The sequence below is a fragment of the Stegostoma tigrinum genome, chromosome 1, assembly GCF_030684315.1.
Source record: "Stegostoma tigrinum isolate sSteTig4 chromosome 1, sSteTig4.hap1, whole genome shotgun sequence".
NCBI lineage: Eukaryota > Metazoa > Chordata > Chondrichthyes > Orectolobiformes > Stegostomatidae > Stegostoma > Stegostoma tigrinum.
The window spans coordinates 77,815,927-77,836,559 of NC_081354.1; the positions used below are offsets into that span (position 1 = coordinate 77,815,927).

The window sequence follows — 20,633 nt, forward strand, 5'->3', positions numbered from 1 at the left end:
CAGCACTCAAAAAGATGAAATCTTCCTCAAAAACATAGCCAAATGTGAGCCATCAACCATTACATAATGAATGGTGGAACAGGTTTGAGAAGAAGAATGGTCTATTCCTATACCTATTTGCATTAGCAGCACAGAAGAACAATGTGTCAGTCATACATGAGGTTATAAACTTATCCATGAGATTTTGAACTGAATGCACTCAGCATACTGCAAATTTGAAATCTGCCAACGATGCTGTCACTAATATTTTAATTTTTATCCTAACTATTATATTGCTGGAAGGAATAAAAGTGCTCCACATAGCTCGACATTCAATTATCCACTGGTCTCCATTACACCAACCCTCTTTGAAACCTCTGGGACAGTAACTGGGGCCCACAGCAAATTGGCAATGAGAAGAATGCAGCAGTCCCCTATGTTGTCACCATTGGTCTTTATAGGTACATGCCACGTGCACAGCACAGGTTCATGTCCTGGATTCAGGCACAAGACCAATTCTACTACGACTCAACAAATTATGAGGAAAATTCTACTCTTAAATCACAAGAAAATGTGTATCAAATGTCTTACAGCATGCAAAATCTAATAGTTCACACATTATGTATATATTTCGTTACTTAAATTTATTTAACCGGGAAGTGTGTTCAAAGCTCAAATTGTACAAAATACTCCTCACAATATGCTTTTCTGGTTGACAACACACTCTTGCGGAATTCTGTTGTAACTTGCTTTTGTGAAACCACAAGGTGGAGCTCCTTAAAGGAGTTTGTTATGGCAGGAAAGAACTTGCACTTCGATGGCAGCTTTCACATCCTCATGCTCTCCCAAAGCACATCACTGCCAATGACATACTTTTGAAATGTAATCACTGTTCTAGTTGAAGGCACACAGCAGCTAGTTTTCACACAAGGCACTACAGACAGTAATACCAAAAAAAATATGATTTGCTTTAGTGATTGACAATGGTTGATGGATGACCATTCCCTTAGAAATGGGCAAAACATTTGCTCCTCGGATATAGTGACATAGGATCTTCCCAGGAGAAGGCAGATTTAGTGTTTTTACGTCAGAAATTAGCACTGTGAACACTGAGTCACTCTCAAATTCCAGTGCTAAAGTTAGATTCAATGTACAGTCTTGGAAGAGATGCCTGAACCCGTGACCTCCAGATTCTGAAATAAGAGCACTGAAACAGACTGAAATTAATATACAAAGTACAATTTGTCCTGGCTTGTACTGCACAAGTCTTCTATAATTCAGAACAGGAGGTTCATAACATGAGTTTCCCAAAGCAGAGAAAGTAGTAAAAAAGGATTGTTTAAAATGAAAAACTTAACTAAGCATTAAAGATTTATTAAAATTATTTAAATATACTTTGTTAAAAATAGTTTAAACAAATGTCTTTATTTCTCTTTCTGATATTGTTTGCATTGCTTAATGTATTTTTACCAGATGTGTTATATCCTCAGTTAAATATCTTAAATTGATCCCATTAAAATCACATATTTCAGCTTCACCTCTTTACAGTCCTAAACGGTTTTTCCAGTCAGAGCAATGTGTAAAAGTACAAAATCAAGCTGTACAATTAGGGATTTTTCACATTTCAAGTAGATACACAAATTTCACGTTTCCATAAAAGAGCATATCCCCATAATTGCACGTTTGATGAAAAGGTAGATTATCTAGTTCCTCCTCATGTGGATAGTAGCCTGGACCAACTTCTCATCTGAATTTTCCTGTTCATCTTGCGAGATCAATACCTTTCCATAGCAGCAAGACCGAAATCATAAGCTTAACATACAAGGGAAAGTAACCACAAGCCACTGTCCCAATCTTTCTTGTAAGTTTGTTTTCTCCAAAAAGATTATCGTAAATGCTTTTCTTGTGATTAGAACAAATTTATGAAAATCCTTGCTGAGAAAAGGTTTTAGTAAGTCCTTTGATTGTACTTTGAAGCTGCTCAGTTTGCTTTGGGATCGGAGAATAAGAGTTCACCAAAAGAGGTGATAATAGAACAAGACATTTCTTCTTCTGTCAACTCTGCATTTCCAGGCCTCACCACAAGAATCACTTGAACTCCTGCTTCTTCCGCAGCCCTTGCCTCTGATAGAATGTTTAAAAAAAAGCAAAATTTACAGGGCCAACAAAATAATAAACTAAAACAATAAACATATGGAAGAATGATAACAAATCTCTCAGTGCTTGTGAATAAATGCACACAACTGCAAAGAGCCACAGGAAACAAGATTCAAGATGAAGTAATGAAACAAACACAAAATGCTGGAGAAACTCAGCAGGTCTGGCAGCATCTGAGCAGAAAGAAACAGTTAACATTTCAAGTCTGGTATGACTTTTTCACAAGTGTTTTATTTTAAATTCCATAAGTAATGACATAAGAATAATCTTAAAGTTATACACATTAGGTCATCAACTATTTGTTTGCAAATATGAAAAAAAGCAAACACTTGATAAAATAAATATCCTTTAATCTTTAGCACATTAAATCAATGATAGTCCAATAAATTCTTATTGACCCCTTTTTGACTTGAAACTATGACAAGTCGAATGTTACAACTGTGAACATAAATCACAAGCCTCACTGCTGTTATCTAAATAGTATTGTATTTAAACCTTGCCAGTGGTTGGTTAATACTTGGGGTGTGATCTGTTGTTGGAAGGTAGAAGAAATGTTTGCATTTACATAACATACCAAAACACCGTAGACACATGGTGTGCAATGAATGACGATTCAGAAGATGATTCAGGTTCCTGTTCAGGAGGCAAATGTGGCAGCCAATTTGCAAACAAAAATTGTATAAACGGAATGAATAAATGGTTAATCTGTATTCTGGTGGGAATAGTTGAGGGAGAAATGCTGATCGAAACACTGACAGAATTCCCCGTACTCCAAAAAAATGCCAGCTCTTTAAAGACAGTACCACAATCTATCCGTACAAAATAATACATATTATTTTGATTTATTTCAAACCTGCTACTTTAAGCACTGTTACTATTCAAGATTTGCCAATACGGGCAAGATCACTGTACTCTACTCACTCGAACGCATCCTTTCCAAAAAAAAATTATGACAGTGCTCAAGGAGGCCATTCAGGCCAATGGCCTGGAAGTTCTGATGGCCAGTCATTACTCCAGTGTAGAATGGAGTTGTGTACGAAGACCCTGAAAAATCCCCATCATTGCAGGCTCTGAAGGGATTGCCCAAGAAATTGAAGTTTCTGTTGGCCAATTCATCTACCCTTGGAATCTAACGTGAATGTCCATCTAAACTGGAGCATTCAAAGGGTTCCAAATAATTTAAAACACAAGTTATTCAGGAAAAGATAGACTATTAAATGCATAGTCTAACTTCCAATTAATCATTAAGGAGATCCCATTACTAATCTCACATTCCCAACAACAACTCCCCTGGAACCCTTACAGCATGAGATTCGGAACCCTCACCAGACTCAACATCCCGACCCAGCTCAGCATCCGACATGTCCACCTATACCCACCCCACTCCAAACTCAATCGCTCTTTCCCACCCCCTTCATGTACCCTGCATCACCCTTCCCATCCTCTTGACCCACAGCCATAATCTACTCCATTATCACCCTCCACTCCAATTGGTTCTCAGCTCTGGATCCAATCCAACTCTCCCCCAACTTCCCTTGAAATTCTGCTCAAAACATTGAGTGTCCAACCCTGCCACCACACCACGCTCCTGGTCCCCCACACTCAGAGTGTCTCACCAAAACCAACCTACCTTTAAGACAGAATCACAGACCTGCCCCCTCCTTGCACCTGACTAGACTGGTACCTTACCTATTTGGCATCCTATACTACTAAACTGGCACACTACCTACCCTCTTGGCACACGATCACATGTGGCACCTGACCTCCTGTTACACTACACCATACCAAATGACACCCTACTTACAGAGGGTCCTACCTATCTGGCACCAGCTCCTTTTGATGCCAACCTCAAACTTTTAACATGTACAGTCTGTTCAAGTGTTACTGTATCATTCTAGTCTTTTCAACTTTAGCAGACGGTAGCTGACTTCCTTGAAAGAGGGCATGGTTTGCCTTCTGCTGATTGCACTGCGCTACAGGAGAATTGTCAGATGGGAGGAGGAGTCCTGGAGGAGTCCTGATTGGAATCTCCTGTCCTGTAGAAGTCTTCCATTATATACAAACAAAAGCAGAATTGCAATCTGCATGAGATTACCACTTATCAAAAAGGTGGACCCACTGCGTCTGATTAGTATCTGAGTGAGCATTTCACTCAATCCCACTTGCCAACGTTCTCCCCACAACCTGCACATTTTCTTCTTCCAACAGAATTGTTGCAGCAAAAATATTGAGACTTGCTTTGTATTCAAGATTTGTTTTTTGAACTCACATTCCACCAGCCATCACATTGGCCATTGAACTTGTCCTGTGGGCATTAGCTGGGGTCTTTGATGTCCAGGACATTACCAATACACTTCTATCTCTCATCTTAGCAGTTCTTATTTGTTCTTCTTTCGTTCCCCACAGAAATGTCACTGAACAGTCAAATAAGTTGCAAAAACAAGCAATAAATATTTGAATAGATATGTACCTTTTGTCACATCTGTTAGGAAAAGTATGTTGTCCGTGGAACAACCAATATTTCTGGCAATTTCTCTGTAGCTTTCAGCTTTTACTTTGGAACCAATCTTTGTGTCAAAATGGCCATCAAAAAGCTGAGAGGATGAAACAAATGCCATTTATTCATCACTTTCACCTTTAGCTATGTACTTAGTTAAAACTTTAAATTCATCACTACTTTACACCACTCAATGCCAACAGCTTGTTGCATTTCTAAACCATATGCTGGCCGATTTTTCTGAAGAAGGGTCTAGGCCCGAAATGTCAGCCTTCCTGCTCCTAAGGTGCTGCTTGGCCTGCTGTGTTCATCCAGCTCTACACCTTATTATCTCTACTGGCCAAGTGTATTGTTTTACATTTAACTGCTAAACCTAGTTGAACTGTTTGTCATTATTTTATTAGGAAATAAATGATGATCGTTTATTTCATCCTCTCTTGAGAGCACTGACTACTACTGGGCCCTGTTTTGTAGACAGTGACCTTGTCCTTCCTTGACGTACAGATTAACCTTCAGCCTGTGCTGGAAGTTGTCATGAGCAAGAACTGTGGACCAAGGATACCAGAACCTACAACCATTCAAGAGATAACAAGGTGTAGAGCTGGATGAACACAGCAGGCCAAGCAGCATCAGAGGAGCAGAAAGCTGACGTTTCGGGCCTAGACCCTTTTTCAGAACCCCCTACAACCCTACAACCATTCCTCCAGCTATGTTCAGCTGACTGATTGCTGCTTGAAAATTGAATTCAAGAACTATTTAAAATTGACAGGAATGAAACGAAAGACAGTATTTAAAAAGGGCTGCATTTGGTGCCACTGCAATTGCAGGGGGCACACCCACTGCCCCATGCATTCACAGTGCCTATGCTGTCACCAGTAGCAGCACCAGTAGTATCAAAGAATAGTAGCAATTTGTAGGATTTATTTTCAAATGATTTCCACGTAAATCCAATTAAAACCCCCTGGACTAGATCACTAAGTTGGGCTGGAATGGGCAAGGGACTACTAACCAGAGTAGCAATCTACACAGTGTTTGAGGATTGGTTCACTGCTCTCATTTTAACACATAGAAAGGAGTTCTGGCTTGAGTCCTTCATTTTTCGTTGTATTCTCAAAACTATAAAAGGGAGAAGTTAGTCTTTTCATTGATATTTTCCTTTTGGGTTGTTTTGTGTCATTTGCATCATTACACCCAGGCATTAGTTTCTTCCACGGGCTTGACATTCCATTTTTGTCTTCTCGCCATGCCAATACTTGTTTTATGAGTCTTGATTACTGTCAGGTCTGATTGGGCCCTCCTGGTGCCTCACATATATGTAAATATCGTCTTGTATGAGTAAGAAATGCCTTGCATTTGTTTGTTCTCCATATGTAAAGACTGTACAGAGTTGAACTGCTCCAGTGACTATTATTGTATATGAAGACTTCTTATGAATAAAAGTGTATTTTTGAAATGAAAAATACAAAGGAATTTGTTTCGGGGCATGGGAGGGGTGGAGTGTCAGAACATGCTACTAACAAATGGTGGGGAATTTCAAATGCAATAATCTGAAATATTACAGTCACTCTACTCAATACTAAACAGTCTGCTTTCGAGACCTTTATGTCTCCTGTACCAAAGACATCCCTACAAATGTCATGTCACGTAATATAAGGAAAAGAATTTGTCCTGCAGAAACTAAGGCTTCCAAACAACCCAAGGAATATCTACCACACTGGGTAAAACTAAACTGCACATGTATATCAAGTAAGCACTGTTTCAAAGATGAACAACATCACTAAAAAGGATTTTCACAAATTTAAGTGGGTTTCAGACTTACTTGCATGACCAATATTCCTTGAAAGTATGAGAGCTTCAGACTCCGCGAAGGAAACTTGTAACTTTCATTTCTGTGCAAAGAATTCTTTGCCTTTTTTTAAATAATTTGTTCATGGAATGTAGGCATTGCTGGGAAGGCCAATATTTTTGTCAATCATATTGCCGTGGGGCTGTGGTCTAATGTAGGTCAGGGCAATTAAGGATGTCTGATTTCCTTCCCTAAAGGAGATTAGTGAACCTGATTGGTTTTTACAACAATTGATAGTGCTTATAAATCACCATTAGTCCAGCTTTTAAATTCCAATTTTTTATTTAGGCGGCATGGTGGCTCAGTGGTTAGCACTGCAGCCTCACAGCGCCAGGGACCCGGTTTCGATTCCCACCTCGGGCAACTGTCTGTGTGGCGTTTGCACATTCTCCCCGTGTCTGCGTGGGTTTCCTCTGGGTGCTCCAGTTCCCTCCCACAGTCCAAAAGATGTGCAGGTTAGGTGGATTGGCCGTGCTAAAATTGCCGAAGTGTTTAGGGGTGTGTGGGTTATAGAGGGATGGGTCGGAGGGGAGGGATGCTTCAAGGGGCGGTGTGGACTTGTTGGGCCGAAGGGCCTGTTTCCACACTGTAGGGAATCTAATCAATCTAACCAAATTTCACCATCTGCCACAGTGGGATTTGAATCTGTGTTCTCAGAACCTGGGTGTGTGGAATGCTAGTCCACTATGCCACTTCCTCCCTATGGGGAAACATTGCAAGAAAAAAATATGCTGACATGCACAGTATGTTGGTATCACTGGCAAAGCTAGCATTTGCTGCCCATCTCTAATTGCTCTGGAATAGACTGGCCATTTCAGAGGGCACTTCAGACTTACTGTGATCTGAAGGCACATATAGGCCAGACTCAACGAGGATAGCAGACTTCCTTCCCTAAAAGACATTTATCAACCTGATGAATCTGTTTTACAACCATCAACAATGGTTACCGTTAACCTATAGTTTAAAAAAAATTGAATTCAAATTTCATCATGGTAGGATTTGAATCTATGTCACTAGAAGATTAGCCTGGGCGTTTAGATTACCACGTCAGTGACATTATTACCAAATGACCAGATCTCTCACAGACATGTGTTTTTTGGTGTGATATCAACTTCATGAAGATCAGAAAATTATAAGTTTAGATTCAATTAGGAAATACTAGATGGAAGACTCTTAGTAAAACAAGTCTATCTGTTATATACACAGTTACTGAATTCACTGAGAAACACCCTAACAGCTCATGAACGCCTTCACCTGGTCATCTTTGCTGAGATATTGCGGCGCCTCGGTTTTTAGTTCCACCTTTAAGACTGTGCTGAGCGAAAATATGACAATTGTGTAAAAAGTTTCCAATGATACCACCCAAGAGATGTAGTTTAATAAAATCAAAAGAAAGTTTGGAAAGTGTTAGAACACTTTTCCTTTCTCCTAACAGCGGCAACCCTGTTCCCTATTTCGAGTCAGGGTATTTACATTGACTTCATCCAACCCGCTTTGATTCACCACGCCCAGCTCTAAGGCATCTTGGCAGACAGCTCTGGCTGCATGTCCCCAGTGAGAATTCCTAAATGTTTAATCCAGTTAAAATTTATCATATTAGTGTGATCCGGAGGCACATGTAGGCCAGACTCAACAAGAATAGCAGATTTCCTTGCTCAAAAGTCATTTACCCAGTTGATGGATTTGTTTTATAACCATCAACATTGGTCACCATTAGGTTTTGACCTTCTGGTGTGTGTTGTATGGTGTTAGCTTTCTGGGCAAGCTTTTCTCCGCACGCTCCAGCAACGGTAGCTGGGATCTTTCTAGTCTTCATGTCTAAGCATCTCATCTACTGCATTGACAAGCTGACCTAGAAGAGCTCGGAATGCCTGAACCTGTGCAGATTTTGGTTTTATTTTCCAGTCTGAGCAGTGCCAGTACATTTTCACACTGATGAACTGGTTGAGGAAACCACACTATCAGTAAGGACAGGTGCAACAAACAAAGGTGTCCTACCTCCAACAGGTCTCCCTCGACAGAGTATCCAAACAGAAGCTTCTGAGCTTCCACACTGCCTGAAGAGTAGATGTACACCTTCTTGCCTTCCTTCCTCCACTCTTTAATTGCTGGAGCAACATCTTTATAGACTCTGACTCACATTCAACAATAAGAAAGAAAAATGTTAAAACACAACAGTAATTCGCAACTATTCAAAAAATGAGCCATTGCTCCGTTCTGAATTGCTTCCTATTCAATTTTCTTTTCCTCAACAGCACTGACCCTTGAGTGTTCAATTTCATGGGTAAGATACCAGAAAGTTACCAGAATCCCAGTAGCCATTTCAGTATCGGCAAGCCCAGATAGCAAGGACTGAAAGATTATCACAGCCAACCACAATCCAATATCACCCTCTAGGTCTAGAACAGTGGAAACAGTTAATCTTTATCTATCCTGTGTTTTCCTGTTAGTATCTTGAGGACTTTGATTAGATTACCCCTTAAACTTCTAAATTCTAGAGAAAACAGGTATTATTTGCATAATCTCTCCTGATAATTTAACCCCTGGAGTCCAGGTATCATTCTTGTACACCTGCATTGTATTCTCTCTAAGGCCAATATATCCTTCCTAAGGTGTGATGCCGAGATCTACTCAGAGTACTCCAAGTGGGATCTGACCAGGGTTTTGTATAACTGCAGCATAACTCTGCACCCCTAGGAGTTTAGCTACAAAGGCCAGCATTCCTTCAGATTTCTTGGTTATATCTGCACCTGTTCAGGACATTTTAAAGATCTGCACACTTGAACACTCAAATCTCTCTGGACATCCACTGCATTTAACCCCAGACCATCTAGAAAAACACTGATCTAGTCTTTTTTTAATTCAAAATGGATAATTTCACACTTGCTTACTTGAACTCCATCTTGTCACGGTTTTTCCCATTCACTCAGTCTATCAGTATCCCTTTGTAATCTTATGCTATCATCAACACCGTCAAACAGTGCTGCCTAACTTTGTGCCATCAGTAAATTTGGATATATGACTTTCTGTGGCATTACCAAGCTGTCAACAAATAATATGAATAATTGAGACCTTAACACAGGCCTTTATGGGGCATCATCGATCACACCCTGCCAATTTTGAGTTCTTGCCCATTATCTCTACATCTGTTGTATGCCACTCAACCAATTTCCCAGCTCTGTCAGTAATTTGTCCTCAATTCTGTGAGTTTCTACCCTTATATATAGAACATAGAACAAAGAACATAGAACAATACAGCGCAGAACAGGCCCTTCAGCCCTCAATGTTGTGCTGACCTGTGAACTAATCCAAGCCCCTCCCCCTATACTATACAATCATCATCCATATGCTTATCCAAGGACTTTTTAAATGCCCCTAATGTGGCGGATCTTTATCAAATACCTTCTTAAGTCCTTATAAAGAATATCCACAGACATGTCCCTGTCCACTACCTTATACTCGAGGTGATAGCAAAACATTTGGAAAGCATTAACATGGTTGGATATACCAGCATAGATTTATGAAATGCAAATCATGTTTAATAAATCTGCTGGAGTTTTTTGAGGATGTAACTGGAGGAACAGATAAGGGATAACCAGTGGATGTGGTATGCTTGGATTTTCAGAAGGCTTTTAATGAAGTCCTACATAAGAGGTTAATGGACAAAATGAAGGCACACGGGAAAAGGGTAAGATATTGGCATGGATTGAGAATTGATTGACATATAGAAAACAAAGAGTGGGAATAAATGGGTCCTTTTCTGGGAGGCAGGCAGTGACTAATCATGTACCACAAGGATCGGCGCTTGGGCCCCAGCTATTCACGATATTTAGAAGTGACGGAAACCAAATGCAACATTTCCAATTTTGCTGCCATCACAAAACTCGGTGGGATTGTGAGTCATGAGAAGACTGCAAGGGGGCTTCAAGGTGACTCAGACAAGTTCAGTGAGTGCAGATGCAGTTCAATGTGGCTAAATATGAGGTTATACACTTCTGTGTGACAAACAGAAAGATGGAGTTCCATTTAAATTACTGTGTATTGGGAAATGTGGATGTATAAAGGAATCTGGGTGTTCCTGGACACCAATGAAAGTAGACATGCAGACACAGCAAGCAATCAGAAAGGTAAACGGTATTCATTGCAAGAGGATCAGAGTTCAGAAGTGGGAGGGGTCTGACTGCAGTTATACAGGGCCTTGAAGAGAACACACCTGGAATTACTGCATGCAGTCTTGGTCTCTCCATGTAAGAAAGGATATACTTGTCACAGAAGGAGTGCAGCTAAGGTTCACTCAGCTGATACCAGGAATGGCAGAACTGGCATATGGGGAGAGATTGGTTTGACTAGACCTGTGTTCAATACAGTTTAGGACAATGAGAGAGGACCTGATTGAAACATATAAAATTATAACAGGGCTGGACAGACCAGATGCGGTGAGGATTTTATTCACGAGGTGTGGGCATTGCTGACAGGGCCAGCAATTATTGTCCATTCCTAGCAGAAGGTGCTGATGAGCTGCCTTCTCAACACAGTTGGCAGTTTATTTCATGTAGGTACAGCCACCATTAGGGATGGAGGTTCAAGATTTTGACCCATTGACAGTGAACAAATGATGGTATATTTCTAAGTCAGATGGTGAGTGGCTTGGAGAACTTGCAGGTGGAGGTGTTCCCATCAATCTGTGTTCCCAGGTTGAGGAGTCTAGGCCAGGGTGCGCAGGCTCAGGATGTAGGGTGGATGTTCATAGTGGCCTGTCTTGTTTGCCTTGCCCTTCCCCCTCAGCCAGACAGATCAGCTTCATATTACAAGTTATTGTCATGTCATTTAGCACAGATACAGAGCCAGGAAGCACATTTATCAACAAGACTCAGTCAAGGGAATAGTCTTCACTCGAGGCAGAGTCAGGATTCTTTGTCATGACGAGCTGAAAGAGGGACAGCCCACCACTTGCCTGGACTCCTTCTACCTGACTGTCAGAAACTTTCCTGCTGGAATGAGACAGCGGCTGGTATTCAGGGAGATCAAAGTGGGTAGCATAGCTGTTACTGTTGTTGCAGGTTGGCGGGGGGGGGGGGGGGGGGGTGTCCCGAGCGAGTGAGTAGGCAGGCAGCACAGAGGGCATATTAGTAGTGTCAGGGGTTGAAGTGGGTGAAAGTGAGGTGGGGAGGTGTTGCAGACCATAATGAGAGTGATAGGGGATGAGACTTGGCGGGAGGTGGGTACAGTAGCAGAGATACAGTGAGTGTAAGGGATCGGACAGAAGATGGTGGCACTTACCCTGGCGAGCGGATAAAGTCATTGACCTTCATCCTGCGGTGCTGGGTATTCCTCCAGAAGGTTAAAACTGCACCGATCCGGGTGGCAACCTTGAGCCAGATCGGTATGAGCTGGTGTTGTGATCTCCACTGCTGGTCCTGAGGAAGAGAATGTCCCACCTCTGCAGTGCCCCGTCCAGCAGGATCTCCAGGATCCTGACCATAAAGTGGGGTGCTGATATTTCCCTGTCTGCTATGTCTGTGGCAAATATCAGGAACCATGCAGGGCAGCTCTAGACTGACAATATTGGTCCAGATGCATAATGGCTTTTGAAAGGTGTCACTGGCACCAGGGATGCCAGTCAATTCTGTGGTCTCTAGTGGGCACCAAGTTGCACTGGGAGCTGTCAAATGGGACAGGTGTAGGGCATGATTCTCACCGCGAGGGTTCAAATGGCAATTAATGCGGCGAGTTTGGTAAGATACAGTGCAAGCACTTGCTTCGTTTTGCCATGTTACTCACACCAGACTCCACATGACTCAGACGGAGCTAAAAAATGGTAAGATTGCACCTTCTATTTCTATTTGTGGGATCAAATGCAATTTGCTCCATAATGCCCACATTTTAAATCACTTACTCTCCCTTCAATTCTCCATGTAGAAAGGCTTCCCTCCACATATGACCCTGCAGCTGTTTCAGAGCTGTTGTCTTCCTGTCCTGGGACATCTGCCACAAGATGTTATTTGTCACTATTTCAAGAGCTTGTTCCTTGTCAGCATTTTCACCTGAACACCATTCTGGAATTAGCACTGCTCCTTCTAATTCCTTGTCATCTTTAGCCTAGGACCAATAAAAGAAGAATTACAGAAGTTACACAAGGTATCCAGATGAGAAAAAATAAGCTTTAGCACGTAAAATAGTTCAGAGATTGCAGGGAACATGGGTTGGGGTGGGGGTGTTAAAATAAGACAATCAAAGATAGCTTTGAAATATGTGCACTTCAATGCACAATGCATAATAAATTGAAGGCATGAATAAACACTAAGGACTTCTGTATTGGGAATTAGAGACAGCAAGTTCAAAGAAGGGAAGGATTCAGATGTTGATGCTCCTGACTACCAGGAATTCAGTAAAGAAAGGGAAGGACATAAGAAAACATAGGAAGAATTGGGAACAGAGATAAAAGAGCCTATTTCAGTACTATAGAGGGAAGATTCAGTTAAATGGTCAGTGACAGAATCTACCTGGCTAGAACTGTGTAACAGTGGAGAGGCTACTTCATCACTTCAAGTATGCTATTGCCCACAAAATATTACAAAGGTGATACAACAGCATATTTGCAATCAACTCAGAAACGGGTAGGCCATTCAGCCCTTCAAGGCTGCTCTGCCATTCAATGGCTGATCTGATAGTATCTTCAAAATCATTTTCCCTCACATGCCTGATAATCCTCCAAAACCTTGCCACCTCCCTCACCCCACTCACAGGTTCACTCACTCTCAGGGGCAGTGAACGGGGTGGGTAGCACAGCAATAAGCCAGATGGGGACAACAAGGGGTCAGGAGTACAAAAGGCAAGTGTTTGGAGTAAGACAGTGGTCAAATTGTGATCCAGGTTTTTAATCCTTTTAAAATATTTGCGAGACACTCATGTTATTGCTGTTATTGTTTGGTGCAGATACCTTGCTACTGCAACATTAGGTGGTGACATGGCAGAAATGCAACTGCCTGGGGCATGAGTATACCCCCTGTATTTGCAGAGGCAGAAAACACAACTCTTTGTAATGTTTATATCAGCATTTCTTAGTAGTTAAGTTAAAGGGACTGTCAAACTATGTGCAATTTCATGTTATATTTTAAATGTAAGTTTACTTAATACAGTATCTTAGTGTCCCTAAAATGAATTACAAAATGATTGACCCAGAGGAGAGACATCAGTGTCTCAGATGAGGTCACCAAGGGTTAGGGGGTCAAAAGGAGCAGCAAAGGCAGCGAAGAGAGAAGTAGTAACAACACGAAGCACCAGGACCAGTTCCAGTCTGGTGTGGACACACTGTGATAGTGCAAACTGCCCTGAATTCCTGATGAACTGTGTTAGCAGGAGGTACACTGATAATCAAATTCTGTCACGGAAGCCATTACCCAAGACCTGCAGGGTCATTGCTGTTGGGCTGTGGCAACAGTGGGCACATTTAAACTGGCAGCAAATGCAGCCTTCCATCCCTCCATCAGGTTTGCAACACAGAACCCTCTCCCCATCCCCCTTTCCTGATGAAGGGTCTAGGCCTGAAACGTCAGCTTTTGTGCTCCTGAGATGCTGCTTGGCCTGCTGTGTTCATCCAGCCTCACATTTTATTATCTTGGATTCTCCAGCATCTGCAGATCCCATTATCTCTGATACAATCCCCTTTGTTGCACTCAGTTCAGCAAAATATTACTTTTCCCTCAAGGTGACAGATATCTCGGGAGTAATAATTAGACCTGTCAGATATACCTGTTTTCTCAAAAGGTGAACGTCTTCCTGACATTCCTTCTCATTCCAGTGTGTACAGAGGTAGCTCTTCACATTTTCTTTGATGTAAGGAAACAAAACATCCTAATTTAAAAATACATACACACACATTAGTTTACACAGCATCAGCAAGCCTAACGTTGCAAAATTAAATTGCTGAGCATTAATAATGGCTTGCAAAGTGCTTTTGCTACAAATCACCACTCATAGGGTGGTAAGTTGGCTCAGTGGTTAGCACTACTGCCTCAAAGTGCCAGGGACATGGGTTTCATTCCAGCACTGGGTGACGGTGTGGAGTTTGTACATTCCCCCTCTGTCTGTGTGGGTTTCTACTGGGTGCTCTGCTTTCCTCCCACAGTCCAAAGATGTGCAGGTTAGGCGGATTAAACATGCTAAATTGCCCATAGTGTCCAGGGATGTGCAGGCTAGGCGGGTTAGCCATGGGAAGTGTAGGGTTACAGGGATGGGGTGGGTCTGAGCAGAATTCAGAGGGTCAGTGTGGACTCAATGGGCTGAATGGCCTGCTTCCACTCTGTAGGGATTCTTTCACTGAAATTCTTGACAATACTTTGATGTGCATTCTCTAATCTTGGATTGTGCTTCCTACTCCACATACTGGGGGTATTAGCAGCAAGTTTCCCCCTGTCCATTTCTAGACACTGCTTGCTTCTATCCTTAATTCACCCCTCTGCTGCAAAAATCTTTACCTATTTTTTGACCTCACTTACCACCGTAAACTTCACAAAATGTAGAACTTTTGATTCATAAATCATTACTGATTACAGGTGCACCACAACACACATACTTTAAGATTCTCGTCCCTCGTTTGAACTCTCTATGTAACCTTATTTAGCTCTATGATACATTCGAGATTCAGTTCACATTCTTCAATCCCTAATTCTAGGTTACTGGTATTATATGCTCTCTCTGCTTCAGTACTGGAAAGAGACCTTTGAGCAATTATGATCCTGTCTCTGAAATTACGTTCCAAAACTAAGCATGATGCTATGGTGGCACAGTGATTAGCTCTGCTGCCTCACAGGCCCAGGATTTGGGGTTCGGTTCCAGCCTTGGAAGACTGTCCATGTGGAATTTGCTCATGCTGCTTGCCTCTGTGAGGGTTTCCTCTTGTAGTCCAAAAGCTGTGCATGTTGGGTGGATTAGCAATACTAAATTGCCCCATTGTATCCAGGGACATGCAGGCTAGATAGATTAGCCATGGGAAATGTGACATAGGGGTTAGTGCAGACCCAATGACCTGCTTCCCCACTGTAGGGGTTTTATCATTCTAATTTCCCCCTGCAATGACACTGATTCAAAAGTGCTAAAGCGGCTATGTTGCCATATTCTAAAAGATCTGAAAGGTGCTTCTAAGACTTCCAGAAGTAACTCTTGTGTCTTACCAAAAATTCTGCTCAATTTTTACATTTCTACCCCTTGTGAAGCATTTCATTTTCTGTGATTGGTGTTTTACAAAAAAACTGGTGTACATCAAACTGAAAATATTCGTAAAAAGAATCATGTCTCATAAACAATCCAAATTTTGTGTTTTACACTTATGTTGAAATCCAGTTATGAATCCAGAAAGTTCTGAACAAGCTTGCCTTTTCAAGTTTAAGTATATATAGATATGTATGCACCCAATGAAGTAATCTGTACTGTAACAGAGTTCTGCACAGAATTGTAACTTGATATAGAGTCAGTGAGTCCAGCTTCCAGTCCTTTAGTGAATATAGTTCTTCTTATTTAATAAATATTTTAAACTATTGGCAGCAGAATTGTTGGTAAATACACAACCCTGACATCTAAATATCTTGTGATAATGGGAACTGCAGATGCTGGAGAATCCAAGATAATGAAATGTGAGGCTGGATGAACACAGCAGACCCAGCAGCATCTCAGGAGCACAAAAGCTGACGTTTCATGAAGGGTCTAGGCCCGAAACGTCAGCTTTTGTGCTCCTGAGATGCTGCTGGGCCTGCTGCGTTCAACCAGCCTCACAGTTCATTATCTAAATATCTTGACAGGTTTTAAACACAGCAACTAATTAAAAATGCAAAGGGAATGCTGGTCTTTATTATAAGAGAGATGGAGTGTAAACGGAGGGAAATCTAGCTATATCAGAATAGGACACTGTCTCCTTAAATAAGGAGGGACATACTTTCACTGAAGGAAGTTCAAAAAAGGCTCACTTGGTTGATTTTCAGAATGAATGGGATCTCCCCTGAGGACAGATCGAGTGGGTTGAGTCAGTTAAACCTCAAGTAATTGGAGTTTAGAAGAAACAGAGATTGGGAGAATGTGACAGGGTAGAAATAAAAGCAGGAAGCACTGGAAAAACTTAGCAGGTCTGGCAGTACTTGTGAGGAGAAACAGAGCTAATGCTTAAAGTCAAGTATGAACCCCAGAATTCAGGCAGAGTTTTTCAAAATGGTTTACAATTTAAGACAGAGATGAGAAAGAAATTCCACTCACAGAAAATTGCCGTCTTTGGAATTCTTTACTCCAGAGAACAATGGAAGGTAAGCCATTGAATACATTCAAGGCTGAGCTGGGCAGATGTTTTACCTTCTTAGAGTTAAGGCTTAGGGAAGGAAGTGGAACAATGGAAGATGTTTAAGAAAATAGGGATGGAATGCATTTGAGGAAATAGCTGCAGTGATAGTGATGCACAAATAGTAAACTTGTAAGGATCTTTAGATTCTAGAAAGGTCCCAGAGGATTGGAAAACTGCTAAAATAATATCTTTATTCAAAAGGGAGGAAATATCTTTTAAAAAGCCAACTGTAGGCCATTTAGCTCAACATCTGTCAATGGGAAGAGGTTGGGTAAGTTAGGCCTGTACTGATTGGAGTTTAGAAGAATGAAAAAGCGGATTTATTGAAACATATAAGATTCTTGTGGGAAGACTTGACCAGGTCAATGTGGAGAGGTTGTTTCCCCTTGTGGGAGTTTCCAGGGCCAGAGGGCATAGCTTGTGGGCTCCAGCCACTTCCTCTTTACCATGGACATGCAATCCCTTTACACATCCATCTCCCATCAGGATGGTCTTAGGGCTTTCCTTTGGTCCAGTCCTATTCTGGACCCCCCACCCACAATGCTTTCCCTGGTATATCGATATCATTGCTGCTGACTCCCTCTCTTTTCTGGAATTGGAAAAGTTTATCAATTTCGCTTCCAATTTCCACCCCACTCACCTTCACCTGGTCTACCTCTGACTCCTCCCTTCCCGTCCTCGACATCTCTGTTTCCACTTCTGAGGGTAGTCTACAAATCAACCAACTCCCAGTTAGCTTGACTATACATCCTCAAACCTTGCTTCTTGGAAGAACTTTACTCCACTCTCCCAGCTCCTCCATCTCCATCACATCTATTCTGACAGTCAACTTTGGCATGGGTACCTCTGAAATGTCCAACTTCTTCCTCAGCTGAGGATTCCCCACCACTGTAGTTGATAAGGCCCTCAGCCAGGTCTGACCCATCTCCCGCACTTCGTCCTCACACCCTCTCTTCCCTCCCACATCAGCAATAGCGTCACCCTTGTCCTCCCCTACCATCCCACCAGCATCCACATTTAGAGGATCATTAGCCACAGTCTCCACCACCTCCAGCAGGATGTCACCACCAGATACATACTCCCCTCCCCAATCAGCTCTCTACAAGGACTATTCCCTCTGCGTCACCCTCGTCCATGCCGCCTTCACTCCCAACACCTCACCTTTTACCCTGCAGCTCTAGGTGTAACACAGCCTGTTTATTTTCTCCCTCCTCAAGTCCAAGGACCCAAATACACCTTCCAGGTGAAGCAGTGCTTGGTACCTGCACTTCACACAATCTAACTTACTGTATTTGCTGCTCAGTGTGGCCTCCTCTACATTGGGGAAACAAAGCGTAGATTCAGTGATTGCTTTGCAGAAAATCTACTTTCTATCTGCAAAAAAGACCCTGAGTTTCAACTTGCCTGGAACATCAAAACACCACTGTGCTCCCTGCCCAAAATGGCTGTTTCAGGTTTGCTGCACTGCTCCAGTGCAGCTCCACATAAGCTGGAAGAACAGCACCTCATTTTCCACTTGGGAACTCTACCCACTTCTGAACACAGTATGGAGTTTGACAATTTTAGGGCTTCAGGCATCTTCTCCTATGCCCTCACCCCAGTGCCCACACATCAGGCCTTGCTATCACGTTGTCTGCTACTCTACAGCACCCAATGTTAGTGACTCCTAACTTTTCACTCTCCCAAACTGATCATTATTCACACCTTTGTCTGCCCCAACTGTTCTTCTCTCTTTGGGCTCTATCTCCACTTTGCATTTACTCCTTATGCCCTCCACCCTATTTTCTGCAAAAAGACAACTTTTCCTAATTACAATCAGTTTTGAGGAAGGGTCGCTGAATCCGAAACTTTAACTCTGATCTCTCTCCACAGATGCTGCCAGACCTGCTGAGCTTTTCCAGCAACTTCTGCTTTTGTTTCAGAATAAGGAAGCGCTCATTCAAGACAAAAATGAGGAGGCACGTGGACTAATCAGACCTTATTGAATACTACGTGCCCTACTCCTTTTTCCTTATACATGTATTTTCGCACGAAGGGACATGAACGCTCTGTGCAGATTTAAGGACTCAAGTAGGCCAGACTTAAGATGTACACAGCGTTACGTGGACATTGCAAAGCTCAAATAAGCAACGTGGCCATCCTATGACCGTTAACTTTAGTTTTAGGGATATTTTGGCGATGGGTGCCCTAGTGCAGCTACTCCCGGCCTTACAGTGGCAGAGGCCAATATTCAACTTGTTGCAGTTACTGCATGCAGGACCAACACGGCGGAAGCAGCTCCCATTCACGAACGAGTCGAACTCCCGGCTCACTTTAGCATGTTCACCTCATTGCAGCAGGGAAAGAGCACTCGCGACTTGTGTCCTTTAAAACGGAGGCCTCGTATTATGAAATTCCTGCTCGTTTTGTTCGCTTTACCTTTACAAAGGAGATGGGAGTCGTGGTCCCCTCGATGTCCAGCAGAAATGCACTGACTGCCGGAGAAACAAGAGTGCGCACCATTGCTCTGAATCTGCAACCCCAGCCCCGCTGGCAGGCCGCAGTTCTCCTCTTCTTAAAGGCGCTGCGGAACTGTTAGCCGGCGTAAAACCGAAAAGGAAAAGATCACCTTATCCAGTTTTTCTGTACTTCTTATTGCATCAAACTTCTAACTTGTAGCTTATTAGAGGTAGAACGTTTTGAGGAGTGACAAGGTGGGTCAACTCACCATAGAATACCCAGCTATTGACCTACTCCGCTTAAAGTTATAGTTTTTTTTGCAAATGTATACTTTATTTCATAAACTATCTAACAGCTCCAAAAAAAATTGAACACCAGTGTTGCAGAAAATACATTAAAATTTCTCATTTGAGCATTGTACCTTTAGTGTGTCCCCCCGCCATTAGAGTGCCATGTTGGAACATTTACTAGTTTTGACAGGAATTTGTTTACATTCTAGTACAAGCTACCAAAGCCTGTATAAGCTTTAAGACCTTCAAGATATTATGGCAGAAAGGCCGTGGACTGTGAGCTTCCCCCTTTGCAGTTGCTACCCAATTTCAGCCCTCAGCACATAGTGAGTTGATAGTCTCCAGGCTCAGTTGTTAGTTTTCTCACAGCATTTGGAGTATGTATTCCAGAGAGACCCGCAGCAAGGACCAACTCAGGCCAAACCTCAACAAAAATTACTGTAACTCTCTCCAGACATTCTTTGTGAAAGCACATTCTGTAAGGAGATATGTGGCATTCTATTCTCCGATGCAGCCATCTAGAGGGCAGTGGTGCAGAAATTTAAGATGTGCACACAGGGTTTGACAGGTCATTATCGGTTGAGCTACATCTTGGTGCCTGTTGGAAAGTTCTGCAATGAGGCATTCTGCCAAATAACTTTGACAATCTGCTCAGGGAACCACCTTTTCCCATACAGCCTCAAAGATGTTACATGAATGGTGATTTGTGTATGGCTAGGTAACAAAGTCTACATTTTTATTTTATTCTGGACAAAGTTAATCTAGTTTGTATTTGTAGTTGGCATCAAGCTGAAAGCTACAGTTTGAAATTCTGTAATGGCCTTGGCATAGTTTTTTCGATGGTTCCCATGGAACACTAGCTTAATTAAGAACCAGCTGAAACCGAAATTGAATTAAGTGACTCAGATAAGTGTTTTGTGTTATGAGCACATATATAAGTAGGTAACTTAGTGCAACTTAGCATCTGAATGCAATGTGCAGAGAGCTCTGGTGTTGAGCACTTCAGAGAGTTTGGTTGCTTTTGATACTAGCATTAATGTATGATGCAATGCTTTGAGAAATATCAAACTTGATAGGACAGCAGATTTCCTTTCCCAA

General features: G+C 42.1%; 1 protein-coding gene across 3 annotated transcripts; it reads right to left on the reverse strand.

Annotated features, from left to right (window-relative positions):
• Positions 1-639: 639 nt before the first annotated feature.
• On the reverse strand, positions 640-19,377 carry enoph1 (enolase-phosphatase 1). 3 transcript variants are annotated; one of them, XM_048545278.2, is made up of 6 exons: positions 19,225-19,370; positions 14,232-14,333; positions 12,376-12,578; positions 8,478-8,610; positions 4,607-4,730; positions 640-1,196 (listed from the first exon to the last, which is right to left on the reverse strand). In XM_048545278.2, the coding sequence occupies exons 1-6, from the start codon at positions 19,306-19,308 to the stop codon at positions 895-897; spliced, it is 948 nt and encodes a 315-aa protein (XP_048401235.1). In that variant the 5' UTR covers positions 19,309-19,370; the 3' UTR covers positions 640-894. The 3 variants fall into 3 exon arrangements, with proteins under 3 accessions (XP_048401235.1, XP_048401244.1, XP_048401252.1); XM_048545295.2 differs by lacking the exon at positions 640-1,196 and adding an exon at positions 1,386-2,103 and having other exon boundaries at positions 19,225-19,366; XM_048545287.2 differs by lacking the exon at positions 14,232-14,333 and having other exon boundaries at positions 19,225-19,377.
• Between the last annotated feature and the right edge of the window lie 1,256 nt (positions 19,378-20,633).